The following is a 15,666-nucleotide window of genomic DNA, read 5'->3' on the forward strand; positions in this document are numbered from 1 at the left end:
TGGTTGGTCCACATCTAAGATGCTGAACACACTGTATACAGTACATTATACGTGCCACGCAGACATCACTATATACGCAGTGTAACTGTTAAGTACATTAGCTTGTTGACTGCTGAGCTGAGACACTGTAAACACAGATGTACATATGCAAACTAAAGATGCACTTTTAAATTGCAAAGTTTCTTTCCAGACTGGACTAAAATAACAGGAAGACCAACAAATTTACCAAAAAAAAAAAAAAAAAGAAAAAAAGAAATTTGGTATTAATAATTACTTGACTAGTGCAGGTAATATTGAAATCATGCCAACTTTCCTATAATAAATCTTATCTCAATGTAGGGCTTTAGTTGCATGAGCCTCTCATGTGCTCTCATACAAACAGTCCTTTTACACATATTTCTATGTACTTAAAAAAATAAAGTGGTAATCTGTCTATGGTTCTCTTACCATTGATGTGCAAAGACACATTAATGGACATTCAATAGAGGGAAAAAATTAAAGATATAATATGAGCTCCACTCCAAAGCACTTATCCCGTCTTCACTCTACTTTTAATAGTGCGGCAGCTCCATGACATTCCCTAAAGGACACGCTGAACACACGCACAAGGTTCAAAAAAGGATCTTTAAGTGGATAGGATATGGTCCAGTGATGGCGCTAGGCTTCACAGTGTCACCTACATTGTTAACATCTGCCTTTTATTGGGAATGTCACTCACATAAGATCCTCCAGATACACTGTGCAATGGTCCGTACTACCAAAATTATTGAGCATCTCCTCTTGGAGGAAAGCTGCTGCCCTAATGGCCACGATGACAGAGAACTACAAGGCAATAAAATCTGAGAAGAAGTTGGAAAGATGACCAACTGAGAATAAAAGCTTTTGGTGGATCTGAATATTTGTGCCCCATGGAGCTGTTTTTCACACTTGTGGTCACTGTTCTCTGCATTGCCTATTCCATCAAGACTGTTTTCCTCACTGTTCCCCTTTTATACTCTCCCACTGTTCTTTTTGTTATCTTTAACTTAGAAGAGACCCAGGGGAATGTCTAAAAATACAGTATGTCCCTATCAAATGAATTATGATAAGGACTCAGGACTTGGCAGTAAGTTATATAAACACTGTAAGATGGTTACTAGTGGCAATGTTTTCAGATCCAGTTGTTTTAGCTGTATACAGGAAGGTATTTTCAAGGATTGAAGCCAAATTTATGAGGGACTGGTTTAAAAAATCCAGCATTTTCTAATCTGATCCTTGGTCACTTTGTCTCTACATGTGGAAGTCCCTAAATGTGGAATATCGATCTCATTGTTACATCTTTCAACTTGCTATGATTGCACGAGTTTTTACTTCTTGAAAAATGACACTGTTGGTGTAATTGATGTAATTTATGTTTCCAATCCACTCCTTGTTTCCAAATGAGTGGGGGAAGAAGATGTGTTCTGTTGTCTGACTCTTGGGGAAATTTTCAAAATATACACCCAGTACAATTTAAGTTTCAAGGATGTAGAGTGAACTTTTTTAGACTGGGGCTGATATTTGATAATACTGAATATCGTGACATTTCCTGCCATATATGATATTTTTCATAACATAATTTTTTTTTCAATCTGTCCTGTAGCCAAGTCTTATCCCTTAGGTAGGCAAGTCATTACCTTCTTTACAGGTTCCATATTTTACACTTTTTTCACTTTCACTTTTTAATTTGAAGTGTTAAGTACCAAAAACCATCTCAGTGTAATTTTACATCTCCTCCTCTCTCTCAGGCTTCTCTCTGGAGCTCTAGCAAAGACAGGTCGGTGAGCGAATCATAAGAGAGGCTCTGATGCCCTCTTCTGATTGGCTGACTGTTTTCTTAGTGATTGAATAAAAATATAACAGATTTCAGATAAACAAACCAAAAACCAAAAAGAAACCAAATCCTGTAAGGTTGAATGTGGGCTGGGCTTGGTGTATGACTGACAGTGGTGACTGCTTTGTTGTGACATCACAAAGTAACAGAAGTCCTGACGGTTTGTTTTAAGTTTCAGTGTCTGAATACAGGCTGTGTGCATTTCTCTGTGGACTGAGCGCTTTGATACTTTCACAGTATTAATATAGAACCTAGATCTGCTTTATAATCACAAAAACACATGGAAATGTACCTTTATACAATATGGGACCTTTAACTTGTTTCTTTGACTGTGGTAATAGCAGGCGATGGCTACTATAGCAGGCTTGTCTGGACTGACAGGACTTAAGTCTGTGTTGAAAATTAGTGCTTGTCCTTTCTCTCCTCACTGTTGAGGTGCCATTGCACACTCCCCAAGTGGAGCTGCTATATCAGGATTGGCTAGATAACGGTGAAATAAATCATATAGAATAAATGTTACTTACCCAAGTCACATGAGTGTAGGTTTTTCCCCTGATATTCTAATTGTTTTTTTGGTACTTCCTGGTACTTGCGGTTGTTTGGTTAAAGATGAACATTAACTGGAGGTCATATTTTTTCTTGCATTTTCATTCCACACAGTGTCATTGTTGTGGCCATGTAATTCGGTGTATGTGTGTGGTGAGTGTATATTGCACTGGAATGGAGGGAGGCTAGGCCCCTGCTAAGGCTCTAACCCATGGCTCTCATTTGCAGCCTTTAATAGTCGTCTATATTATACTCTAATCTGCCTGATCCCAATTTAATGCCGCTCCCTCAGCCAGACGTGACAGGAATACTAAACAGGGGGGTCACGTGCAGAGTGGAGAGCTTCTGCCTTGTCTGCTTAATGTCTGCTTGTGGTGGGGTGGGGGAGAATCTGGGTGGGGGTGAAGACTGTAACTGAGAGCAAACAGGAACACTCACAGCACTGCAGATGGTGTCTTAACAAGTTATTTACTTTCACATTTAGTCTCAGAGTTATTTATATTACATAAAGTGATTAATTCTGCCGATGAGGTGAGATCATTTATGCGTCTATTTTTTTTCTATGAGTGTTACAATCTATAAACAAGGAGGAATATAACATGACAACTGGAGTCAGCAAAGTGACACCGCAAGTCATGTTGATTTGCTGCATAATCATCACACAGACACAGAAATAAGCACATGCACTAACTAAAACATCTTTTCATAGACATCTGCTGTCAAGGAGATGTGGCGCTACAGGGCCTGAGGACACAGGGGCATTGTGGGTAAAGCTACAGACTGCACAACACCTTTATGGCTGCTTAAATACGTAGTGTTCGTTTGTATTACAAAACAAACACTGATGTATATATAAAAACAAATATAGAATTTAAAGGTGACATCAGCTGTCATGAAGATGTTGATTCAATGTGCATCAAGCTGTTGTCTCACAAAACCCTTAAAAGACTTTGTCACAGATTCATTATACACACATGTTATGTTATGTGACTGCATAGCAGATTTCAAAATAAAGTCTTATGAGCTAACACAATACTGAAAAAAATATTTCTTGGTTTCACAAGAAAACGCCCTTGGTTTAAAGAGATGCTATTATGACAAATTTTCTCAGCAAATAATTACAACACTTTCCCATTTATTCACAAAATCGGATTTGTTAAATCTAGAAAAAAATCTTGTTATATCATGATAAATTTTGCTGTTATAATAATTAACTTCCATATGTTGTTCAAACCAGGAGAAGGTCCAGTCAATGCTTAAAGAGAAGATACTGTAGTTTACATCGGCTAGAAAAACTGGCTTATATAGTTTGATTAAGTTACATTGCATGGTCAGAATGAGACATAGTGAATAAATGGTGTGGCATTAAAACAGAGAGTGGAGATGTCAGTTCATGTGCATAGACCTCTACTGTCTGTCAGTCCCTTCAGTCACAACTGCAAATGTAGTCTGATCTGCACACAATAATTATGTATAGGCACATTAAACAGCACAAAAGCAGCTTGTGACAATGACACATAAAACTTCATCTTGTTATCTGATTGATCAGAATGCTGCCGTGTCGCTGTAGGCACTGACTAGATTTTATTTTTCATTTTAACATATGAATAAACGTTTCTTGTTATAAAAATCATGTTATAATGAGTAAGTGTTAATCAGTGTTAATGTTTTTCATGTAATAATGGGAGTTATAATTTTTTTTGTGATATGTTGTTATAACAAGAAAAAGTCTCTTGTTGAAATTGAATAATTTCCTATGGTAATTAGTAATAATTGGAGAAATATGACATTATATAGCATGAAAAGCATCTTGTCACAACATGAAAAGGATTGTGTTAAAACACACACACCAAAAAAAAATATATATATATGCCTTTAGGTTTGCTCAGTGAAATACATACAGTATGTCAGATTACAGTGATTAGATAAAGGTGCTTATTCATGTCTTTGCCACCTGCAAGTGAATGTGAATCAGACTGAAGATGCTAAAACAGCGTCCAGTAGTACTACAGCTCGTAGAGTCCAAATCTTTGTTTTTAACTTAGGTGAAACTTGAATCTGTGTTTTATTATCATTTCAGATTGGTATGCTAATGCACAGTCATCTGCACAGAATCCGGACCAGTAAATTAATTAATCATATTTCATGTTATGCATCTTTAATTCTGACCAACTTAAGCCAATTTTTCATTTTTACAGCTTTTACATCTGACGATACAGTGACCAAACGAGACCCCTCTTTTGTCAGCCGTATTCTTTCTGATGCTACTTTCTTAAACCGAAACATTAAAACGCGTCTCGTTTAATGATGCTCAGTCTAATTAACATTCAGAAACAGTAAAATACATTAAACTGAAACTGCATTTCAACAGACTTCCCTGAGCAGAAATGTTACTAAATTCTGTAAACAACTTGTTCAAGTGCATGGTGAGAATTTTATCTAGACAACAACAGCTTGATGCGGATGCATTTGCATTTAATGTATTTGAATTTAATTTTATTCCTTGCTGCATCAATTCATTTCCTTTGTTTTGCTCATCTATGGACATGTCAACAAACTTTTCATTGTACATTATTCAACAGGTTATGTTGCTATAATTAAACATACGTGAAGAAATGTTTTGTGACAGAAAGCTAGAAGGAAACATCCCATGTTATGTTTGCTCCTTCCTTCTAAGCTGAGCAAAATTGTCAATAAGTGCTCAGTGAACATGTGTAAGAAAACTTTGGGTTTTTGAGATTAGCTTCAGTGGTGGTGTTCAATGGGAATTGTAGGCATCACATTGTCACCGGTGCTCTGTGGCTAGAAGCCAGGTTTGGAGCATATGATGTAAAAGGCTAATGCTACCAAGGCAATCAGGGTTTGCATGGGCAAACTTCTATCCTTGACGACATACCATTGTACATAGTTGGACCTCGCCAACTTAGAGTGAGCTAAAAAACACTAGCCTTCGGCGCTTTCTATGACCTTTACACAGGAAGTTGGGATTAAGGTAGATGGGGTGTGAAAAGGCATGCATTTTTATGAACGGGAACATAGCCGGATGTGTCTGCCTGACTGTGTGTGTGTGTGTGTGTGGGTGAATTCATGGTCACACGATGTGTGTTTTCCAGTCTCCCACTACCTCCTCCAACCATACTGAGCCCCCCCATGTCGGCTGCCAGAAGCGGCAGGTTCTATCTGCAGTGCGACGGAGTGGAGATTGCTGGCTGGGGGATCATTACAAGGGCCATAAAAGAGCGATTTACAGGACGGCCAGTGAGTGGAGTCAGCACGCCCCCCCCCCCACCCCCCCACCCCCCCACCCCCACACCCCACCCCACCCTCCAGCATGCACCATGCTGGGACATCAACGAAAAGCCCAAAACGGAGAATCAGAGGCGGTGGGGAACGTGATGACTTAAACATGAAGGTGAGGGACGTGGCAGCTCTAGTGGCATCTGCTTTATGGTCAGTGAGTCAGAGGCTGAGGAGGGAAATAAGGTGATGCTTGATTTTTGATGTTTGATTACAGGTCAGACTTCAAAAAGGTAAAATGGGACAGCCGTTAGAGGTTGGAGACTATTTTAACCCCTAAAAACATTTTGTCAAGTCATAGTTATTCAAATTCAGCAGCTGTTCTGGAGCTGATGTTGCCGACATGGCAAGAAGCTCTCCATCAGTCCCACAACAATGGCGTTGTTTGTGAGGCTTGCACATGAACTGAGTGGTCTAAGGCCCTGTTCAGACCTGGCATTAAAATGCGTCTCCACCTGCGTCTCGAGTGTCCGCTTGTGATCGGATCTCACTTACCTGCTCTATATGCAAATAAACACCAATGTGTTGTTGTTTGAGAGACAGAGTGAGGCACGGAGGGGCTGAGCGAATCATCGCGCTGTGCACAGCTCTACAATGGAATACGTTTTTTAGCCATTTGAAATCCCAAAAATATTTTTTGGTTCGTTATGAAACTGTAGTGGAACTGTAGTGGTGTTTACATCCACTTGTTGACTCTAAGTCCAGTATTCACTTTCTTTTAGCTCTGTTTTTGGTCTCTGACAATTCCTGACGAAGATATTTGGCTTGTAGCTGCTAAATGCTCCACTGTGTTCACCAGCTAGCTAGTCAGTTTGATAAACATTTTTTCTAGGTGAACCTAAATTCTAGACGCACGTACATTTGATGATGAAATGAAAGGAGGACAAAAAGCCAGTGCTCAGAGTCAGGACTGAACACTCATGGGAATTCAAATGATCTACAATCTCATCACATGTGCAACTCCATCTGCTGAGGGAGATTGTGTTACAAGATCAAAAGCTCCAGAAAAGTGCCTGAATGGACCTCGTGGAGATTTCTTTTTTTGTGAACTCCTTTTTCTCACATCAAGAATGGACTTTCAATCCCAGCTGGAATTATCCTTTAAGTTTGAGTTTCATCACTAAAATTGGATTCAAAAGGTTTTCTCTCAACGACAACAAAATGTTAAACCTGCAGATGCAGAGGTGTGCATGAAAACAAGCTCAAATCAAAGCAGCACAGTCATCTAAGGAACAAGTCATGTTTGCCTGTTTTCGCAATAATCTGGCAGGCCACCAAGGGGGTACAGAAAGGGGTGGGGGTGGGGATTTGAAGGTATGTGTTTATGTGAATGTGTGTGTGAGTTGGAGAGAGAGAGATGGAGTCCCCCCCCCCCCCCCCCACCCCCCCACCCCCCCTTTTGCTGCTCCCCACTGTTTGCCAGCTAATCAGGCCTGCTGTACCCGCGTATATTAGAAGCTGGTTCGTGGTGGAGTCCTGCTGCTTTTGCTCCCAACAAGGCCCCCGTTTCCCCAGGCTACATGTCTGAAGCAAACCCTATGTGCAGGGTTGGGTACGCAGACACACACACACGTACTGTACACGTGTGCACAAGCACACACAAAGAACCCGCGGCACAATCTGAATAAAACCTGTCTTCTTTTCTCTACTTTTCAAACTCGCCTTTTCATTCTCATGTCTCATTCTGAACTTAACTTGGGGTTTTGTTTCTCTGAAGCTGAAGCCTCTGGAAGATTGCATATACATACATGTATATGTATCCATAAATATATATATATATATATATACAGTATATATATATATATATATATATATATATATATGTAGTCCAAAAGTTGTATTTGCATCTGTAGTACAAAGAGTTCTGTGCTATATTTAGTCATTTCTAGCATCTAGCAGCTTTTTAGGCATGACTAGTGTCTGCAGGTATTCCTTTCAGGCTGTATACAGCCTGAAAACCTCACAAACACATCACTAGTCTGTTGTATTTCCAAAGGTATTACTGGCAGCTGTTCCCCTCTATGTTTTCTGTAGGCCGCTCTTGTGCCAAGAACAGAACAGATAACCTAGCACGGATTACTAAGTTTCCCAAATAAAAATAATAACAATAAAAAAAAAAAAAAATGAAAAAAAAAAAAAAAAACAAGGAAAGAAATCTGTGGGCTTTCTCATCCAAAGTCAAGCGGTGAGGGAACTCATAAAAATGGGTATCTGAGAGAAACAGCCAATAAAACCACTTGAGCTTGGACACAGTTTCCTGCATTCAGCAGCGACTGAGCACCAACACACGCTGACCCGCTAAATGACGGAGGCATGGCCTGTTTTAAGCCCGTCAGACGGCTAGAGTGTTCGCGCCGCTGGAGGAGCAGCGCAGTGGTCGAGGATGCATTGATGCATTGTGGCAGTGAGGATAAACAGACTTTATGGTGCATTACAGAGGCAGGCAAACACACAAGGAAAAGCACAAATGTGGCCAATACTGTCCTTGGATGTGTCAAATTAAAAGCACTCCCTCCTGTTGTGTGTACGACACGAGCGGTCTTCAAGTTTTCGCTTCTTTCATGCCATTAACAACAAGCACATACGCGAGCATAAACATGGGCTGAATAAATTCTTGTATCTCTTGTAGTTTGGTGACTGTTAGCATGACAGCGTGTTAACCCTCCTACAAATACACACAAACCTTTAAATCCAGTCTCAATGCAAAACACCCAGGCTGGCATGAGAGAGGCTTTCAGCAAAGACCCACTATGGAGAGGAGTGAATGAAAATATGCACCATACAGGGCTCTGCGCTACAATACTGGATTCTTTGTGAGAGGATCCCAACACTGTCAAAACACAGAATAAATCCAATTTTATTGCTGATTTCTTCCACTGATGCAAACGAAACATGTTACATATCATGAACAACTGCTTCTTAAGCCAAGTAGAGGATGATGAGTAAGTTCTTGTAAGAAATAAATCTGAAGAGCAGATTGTGCCTTTTATTCCTGACTGAGAATATTCTTGAATAGTGCTTAGGTCCTTGGAAACTTTGTGAATATGGCTCTTCCTGTATAAAGAAGATGTGTATTTCTGCCCATGAGGACTTGTAAAAAATACACTTACTGTTCATAACTGTTTCCCTAAGTTCTCTCCATGTAAAGCAAGTGAACAGTTAACTCAAACAAACTCATGAAAGTGCGACCTTAAAACAGCATGTTCTAGTAAATAAAGCTCTTCTACTGGAGTTGTTTCTGAGCATCACAAGGACATTTCTGTTTTTTAAAAAAGGTCTATTATGATGTCTCTTTCAATTAAGTGCATGTTTCCATCTATGAGCCGAATCGGCTTCCATCAGCTGAGCACTACATCCGCAAACCTGAAAAACAAAACCCTCACCGGCTTTTTAATAAGATGCAGAGAATCCAGAAGGATCTTTATAGTAAATGCCACAACTCATTAGGCTAATTACCCTATCACACATTTACTCCGCTGCTAATAACAAAGTAGGCAGAGAGACAGAGAGAGGGATAGAGGAAACCACACATCTCCTCATGAAGTTGGCATTCTAGCAATTAGTGAAAAGAAACATTAAAGCCCACACACACACACTTCCTGAGCAGAATAATTAAAGAAAAATGGCAGAGATACTGATTCTCCATGCTTTACTCTTTTCAAAGTCTACAGCCCCCATATGAGCACTGTGTACAGGCAGGAACACTGGCAGATCAGACTTCTATTAAAATACGAGTGCTATTTGTGTCTTTTTGCATAATTCCACTCACTGTGGGAGACAGTGACTTGTGAAGTCAAATTTAATTGCGTTTATAACAAGGTAACAAGGTGTGTTTAGGCATTAGCTCCTTGCACGGACAAAAATAATTCCCAAATTCTACCCTGCTCTTCCTCCTCTGAATACAGAGCAGCACGGATTTCACTTAAGAGCTACAAATAATCACATTTAACAGCACACACTGGTGAACCCTCAGCTCCTGTTGCTCCCTGAGCTCAGCGCTGCCTCTGACACTGTTGATCACAACATTTTAATTGGCCATCACACGCATTTACAGACTCAGCTGGCTCTATATTCTCCATAGCGTGATTTAACTGGGAAGTAACTCAACTTCCCATCTTATTTCTCTACCCTGATGCCCCTGTTGTGTCACATAAAGACACTGATAATATACAGCTGTTTTTGCCTTAAAACTAAATGATACTCTTTAAACGGCTGCTTAGTAGACAGATATTTGCCACTTTATGCCACTTCATGTTACAAATTCTGTAGTTAAAGGGCCATTCCACCAATTTGACATATGAAATGAAGTTGACTTGTTATGGTTAGTACCACGAAAGCTACTCTATGACAAAGACGATACATTACAAGCAGTGCCAATGGTATGAAATAGTGTAACACTTCCTGTCTCCTAAATTGCCAAATGACACTAGCTAGCTAATTCGGGATTATGCAACTGGTATGAAATGTGACAGTAGCTAATATCAATATCAAACCTTATCCAGACTGCATTAGATGGGAAAGAAAAGACAGATATTTTTTTTCTGTTATTACGGCCTAGCTTGGGCATTACAATACAACTGCTAACTTCATATCTGATCAGCCCAGTACAAGTTCATATCAGTCTAATAATACTCTGTTTTCCGTCCAAAAAAAGTTAAAAATTAATGACATTAATAGTATTATTTAGTTTTATTTTAGTTTTACCTTTTAATAGATTTTTCATGTATAAGTTTATCCGGTTGGAAAGCAACAACATTGCAGCACTGCAGCAGTGAAACCAGACCAGAACCAACAGAGAGAAGAGAGATCTGTGTTGCCAGATCTTGCGAGAGTGTGTTGCTGAGACAGAGATGTGTCTCGTATAAAATTAATTTTCTCCTGATCTGTCTGTCTTAAAAATGCCAGAGTAGTGTCAGAATGTGCAGAAGATCTGTGGCTTGTGATCCAATATTTATCATAAACTGTGATCCCGTTCACGTCTCCCATTGGAGTGAATACACTCAGACCTCCCACTGGTCTCCTAAAGGGGCGGGTTGGTGGCAAAACCATGTGACACAGTTACAGGAAATGATTCTGTTCGCCATCTCTTTTCTCAACTTCCTCTGGTACTACTCAGCATGTGAAAACAGCAGTATAATATCTTGGGTGGGTCTGGAGGACAACAACACAGAACAGGTGGAAGCTAACATGCAAGGTTGTGGCCCTGAGGAGGAATTGGGTCAAATACTTGGACAGAAGGGTTAGTCCAACCATGCAGTGGCATCAGCAGCCGTAATCCTGTGCACACTGTGCCTACATTTATTTCAATGATTTTGTTTGTTTTTTTTAACAACCTATCTTGAAAATAAAATTGTGACAACAGGAGAACCTGTTATGAGACTATATTCAAGAAGAGAGCGGGAGGTAAGGAAGAGTTTGGTGCTTTGATGCCGAATGATGACACTGCAGATGTGGAGCACTGATGTACATCCATCATGATACTGGAATTGATGCAGAGTTTGATGGAACGGGCAGACTGAGAATGAACTTCAAATAGGCAGGAATACGATTTCATTTTATTTTCTTTGTCTTGTGTGGTTTTCTACTTGTTTATTGTAGCTTGGTTTGGTCGTGCTGTTGCGTATTGGTATTACTATTGTTAATGGTTAGTTAGGAGGGAATGCATTGCTTAATGCCGACTTTTACTTTAAATTCATCAGGGATATTCAATATAGCCCTAGTATATACATTAATAGCATATTATAGCCTATTATTTAGCTGGCTGTTTTTTTTTTTTTTTTATGTGTTAAACTAATAGAATTTTATGGACGTGTTGTGTCGTAACTTTAAGGCTAAAAAACGCCAATCAATCTCTCTCTCTCTTGCTCGCTCACTCATTCGATGAGTAAACATAATGTATGTGCGCGTGGGGAAACCTGAGGGTAGTTTACAAGCAGACCCCTTGTGCGTACTATGAAATAGAATCCTGCAAAGGCTACTGCAACCATGGACCATATCTTTCTAGCATGATCAGATAGAGCCAGTGTAGTTTTACCAACATGGAGATGAAGGCCTGTAGGCTTCAAATTCTTTTCTTCGAGTATTGTTTTATGAAAATGAAAATGTTTTGGCCCTTTAGTTGAGTGCAGATTTCAGTTTTACCATCAACATGTATGTGCTAACAGAGTTACAGCAACCTATGGTGCTTTAAAGAGGTAAAAAAAAGACTCATTTAAATGAGAGATCATCTACACACACAATTAACAGCAGCTTGCTTTGTTAATGGTTGAATTAAAGTGTTTCTGCTGTTGTGCGGCAGGTGTAACGGACCTTAGTCGTCATGGTAACAATAATAAATAGTCACAGAATGGTTTACGCACAAAACCTACTTGGTCAGGTCGAAGAAAAGATTGCCGTTGGGGTTGAAATAAGTAAGGGTAGCAGACCTTTGTTGTCATGGTTACAATTACATGCGTAAGCAGTTAAGGTAGTGCAATGGTGATGGATAAATGACATTTCACATTTCACATTTGGAAAAGAACAGCAGTCTCCTGTGTAAAAGTCCTGTATTTTGTCAACACATCCATTATATTGTATATATATTATAGGCAATATATATCATATATTGTCTACAACTGCAATACATTTTTAATCTTTACATTTCTATTTGTAGACAAATGAGCTATGTGTTCATTGCTCAGCTTTAGAGGTGCTGGACGGCATTTTCTTTCCCACTTTGGACAGAGCTGTTTCTCATCTTCTACTGTGCATGTTAAAAACTGTTCTACATTAATTAACACACTGAAGAATGGAAAGACAGATCTCGGCTCTTATAGAGGCACTCCAAAAAAGCAACTAATAAAGTACATTAGCATTATTAACATTAATGTATTCTCTATAGAAAACAACAAGAGAACTGCAGAGCTGAGAGCACATTTAAATACACTTCTAAATAATGAGGTCTGTATGTCTTTGCTGCAGTCATTCTTGTTGTGTTTTGTTGCTGCTGAGAGCTTCTTCTTTACTCTCCTCCATATGCGGTTTAGTGGGGGGAAGAGGAGGAAAGTGGAGGTTGAAAAAACCCCATGTGCAAGTGGAAGAGGGGCTGATTTACTGATTTGGACCGCTCCTCCACCCCACCCCCAACCACCACACCAAGCTGTTTCAAACATGGCTGCTCACATCAAAGGCAGCCTTGTATCTCAGAGGAGCTGCTAAGGACTTTACAGGAGCTCGCCTCAGGCCTGAGCATGGGGGCTCGCGCTACCTCAGACAGCAGTGGCGGATACCCGCGGGTGGGACCCGAGGAGCCGGGACAGGCGGCCCAGCACAGTCTGCAGTGTCATCGTTACTTTACAGGCGGCACCAGGCAGCGCATGGCACCTTGGCTCAACAAACCTAGTTAGTTGTTGGTGTGCTGCCTACACCAGGAGATCACCCAGTACGATTAAAAATGTCTGTATTTTGAATAATTTACTTCATAAATAGATAATACAAGCTCATTATAAGAGTGCATCAATATTCTAGTGATAAGCTGAGAGAGGAGTGAGGTGTCTTTAAAAAAAAAAGAATTTTACTGGTGTTTTGCGTTTCACCCAGCAGTGATTTTCTACACCTAACACGGTGCTGCCTTCGAGGGCTTCTACATGTTAAATAAAGGAACAAAATTTGGAATAAATACCAGCCGCGTGATCTGTAAACATCTTAAAATAAAGAAAACATAATAAAGAAAAAAAAAAGTGGTGAAAAAAATCTTCTTTACAGTTCAGAGTGGAGATTAACAGACAACATTTCACAATGCTTTTACTCAGAGCTTAGTGCTAATTGATTTTAAAGTAAAGAAAGTGCACTAATATACAATCATATTTTTAGTAATGACAAAAACTTATTTCAAAATTTACACAGTGCTTTTGATAGATGGTCTGGAACGAGACTGTCTCAGTATGGTTCATTTTTATATTGAGTGACCGAAACCTGTTGATGAAGTCTCTATGACTTGAAGAGTGATGCTTACCTTTGAAAATGACTGTTGGCGTGAAAGAGAAATAAATTATGTTTTACAATTAAAGTCTGGAGTCATGCGGAAACCTTACACAAAACAACTCTGTTCGCCCAGTAAAATCTCAATGGCAGTATTTTGTGGTTTAGGTATTTTTCTGTTTTTTGTTTGTTTTTTTTTTTAGCCTACATGGTTAGATGTAATCCACTACAATACTGGAAAGCACTTGAAAAGTCATTCATTCGTTCATTGTCTCAGCCTAATAATGACGGAGTCAAGAGCCTAGAGTGAGTACACACTGTGCAGAAGTCAGAGAAACAGCCAGACTGCTGCTGCTGTATCATACATTTATTTTAAAGTCAATTTATTAAATTCAAAGAGGAAATCGAGGGTGCTTCTGCTCGCCTTTGATGAGTGAACGCATTTACTGAAGGTGCTCTTTGGTTTAAGAACGATACTAAGTGAAAATTGAAGGATGCACCCTTCAAAGTACAATTTTCAAAAGCTTTTATGTCATGGCTAGTTTAAGAGAACACATTAAAAACAGCACTACTGCTTGTGGCCTTCACTGGCGAGCAGCACATCAAGTCAATTTGCTACAATTTCTTAAAGCACAGCATGAGGCTAGAGAGAAAATGCAATAATTATTTCAAAGGAGGAACGAGTGAAGGGAAACTCAGGGGCGGTATAGTGCCTATTACTGAAGTTAGACTGACAAATATTAGGCCAAATAGTGACATTTGTTTACCAAGAGGCAAAGTGATTAACAGCTGCATAAAGAAAATGGTGTTTAACTGCTGTGTCCACCAAAATAAGTGCTCTATGTTAACTGGGACGTGCATTGTTCAAGACAGGCGGACAGACCCTACAATAACACATTAACGTCTCACGGGAGATTGAACCAACCTGTAAACGGCTCTTTTGTCAGACTCAAGCTGGGCCTGAGGGTCAAGGGTCACACTGACAGAGGTATTTCCTGTTGCGGTGGCTGCTGGGATATGGACCTGTGGGGTCTTAGTGTTCTGCTGAGTGGTACCCGTCATCTGGGGATAAAAGAAATTTAAAAAGAAAAAATCACGAAATTACTTTCAAAAAGCTTTTTAAATATAACATCATTATTATAGTTTTATTAGTTAGTAGTTTATTATAGTATAGTGGTTTTCAGTTGAAGCAGGTGAGAGTGAAGAGCTTTGGTATCTTTGAGACAGCACTTGTGCATGAGCACTTAGACACTATGAGTATCTGCACCAAATTTCATAGTGAACGATCTGAGTAGTTGTTGAGACATTTCAATCTGGACCCACATTATTATCCCTAAAACCAAGTTACTACATGGTTTAAAACAAAACAAAAAATCACATTACATCTGAACAAATCAAATGTTGGTGCAAATCAAAATTAAACATAAATTCAAGAAATGAATGTGTTTCAGTGTATTCATCTCACCTATAATGGTCTAAACTGACTGGACCAGAATCGCAAAAGATTTGCTTTTAATTAGCTTAAGCGTGAGTGTCACATGATCACAGGGTTATCTCCTGAGCATGCGGCTGCTTGTCAGGTAATTTTTTAATCACTTTTCAAAAAGCATTAAGGTGCAACACAGACTGCAAATGAGGCTGAAGCTGGAATGAATAAATATTGCTAAACAGGTCAGTAGCCTTGTAATGAAGCTGTTACGCAAAATGAATCACACAGGACGGATTAAGTCACTGAACAAGGCACGCTCAGGTCATAGATAGATTCCAGTTAAATGATAGCGTAAATATTCATTTTATAACAACAGAACAGTAAGTGATTATGTGAAAACCAAAAGACCACTGGTGTCGGTGGTGTCGGTGGTGGTGGCGGTGGTGGGGTTCAACTTGGACTCATTAGAGAATCTGTTAACTTCCTCTGGTGTAATTTGTGCTTTGGGGTGGGCAGAGGAGTGACATGCTTTACAAACACGACCCATTGTCGTCCTTATCCTTTACCCCACTTTCCTCTCTCT

General features: G+C 39.6%; 1 protein-coding gene across 2 annotated transcripts in view; it reads right to left on the reverse strand.

Annotated features, from left to right (window-relative positions):
• LOC130182205 (homeobox protein PKNOX2-like) overlaps window positions 1–15,666 on the reverse strand; it is a 99,088-nt gene that overhangs the window by 27,425 nt on the left and 55,997 nt on the right. For both annotated transcript variants that reach the window (XM_056396927.1, XM_056396925.1), the window contains one exon: window positions 14,580–14,716. In XM_056396927.1, the coding sequence (XP_056252902.1) occupies window positions 14,580–14,716 (137 nt within the window). The remainder of the gene's footprint in view (window positions 1–14,579; window positions 14,717–15,666) is intronic.

The sequence above is a fragment of the Seriola aureovittata genome, chromosome 15 (assembly GCF_021018895.1).
Source record: "Seriola aureovittata isolate HTS-2021-v1 ecotype China chromosome 15, ASM2101889v1, whole genome shotgun sequence".
Taxonomy (NCBI): domain Eukaryota; kingdom Metazoa; phylum Chordata; class Actinopteri; order Carangiformes; family Carangidae; genus Seriola; species Seriola aureovittata.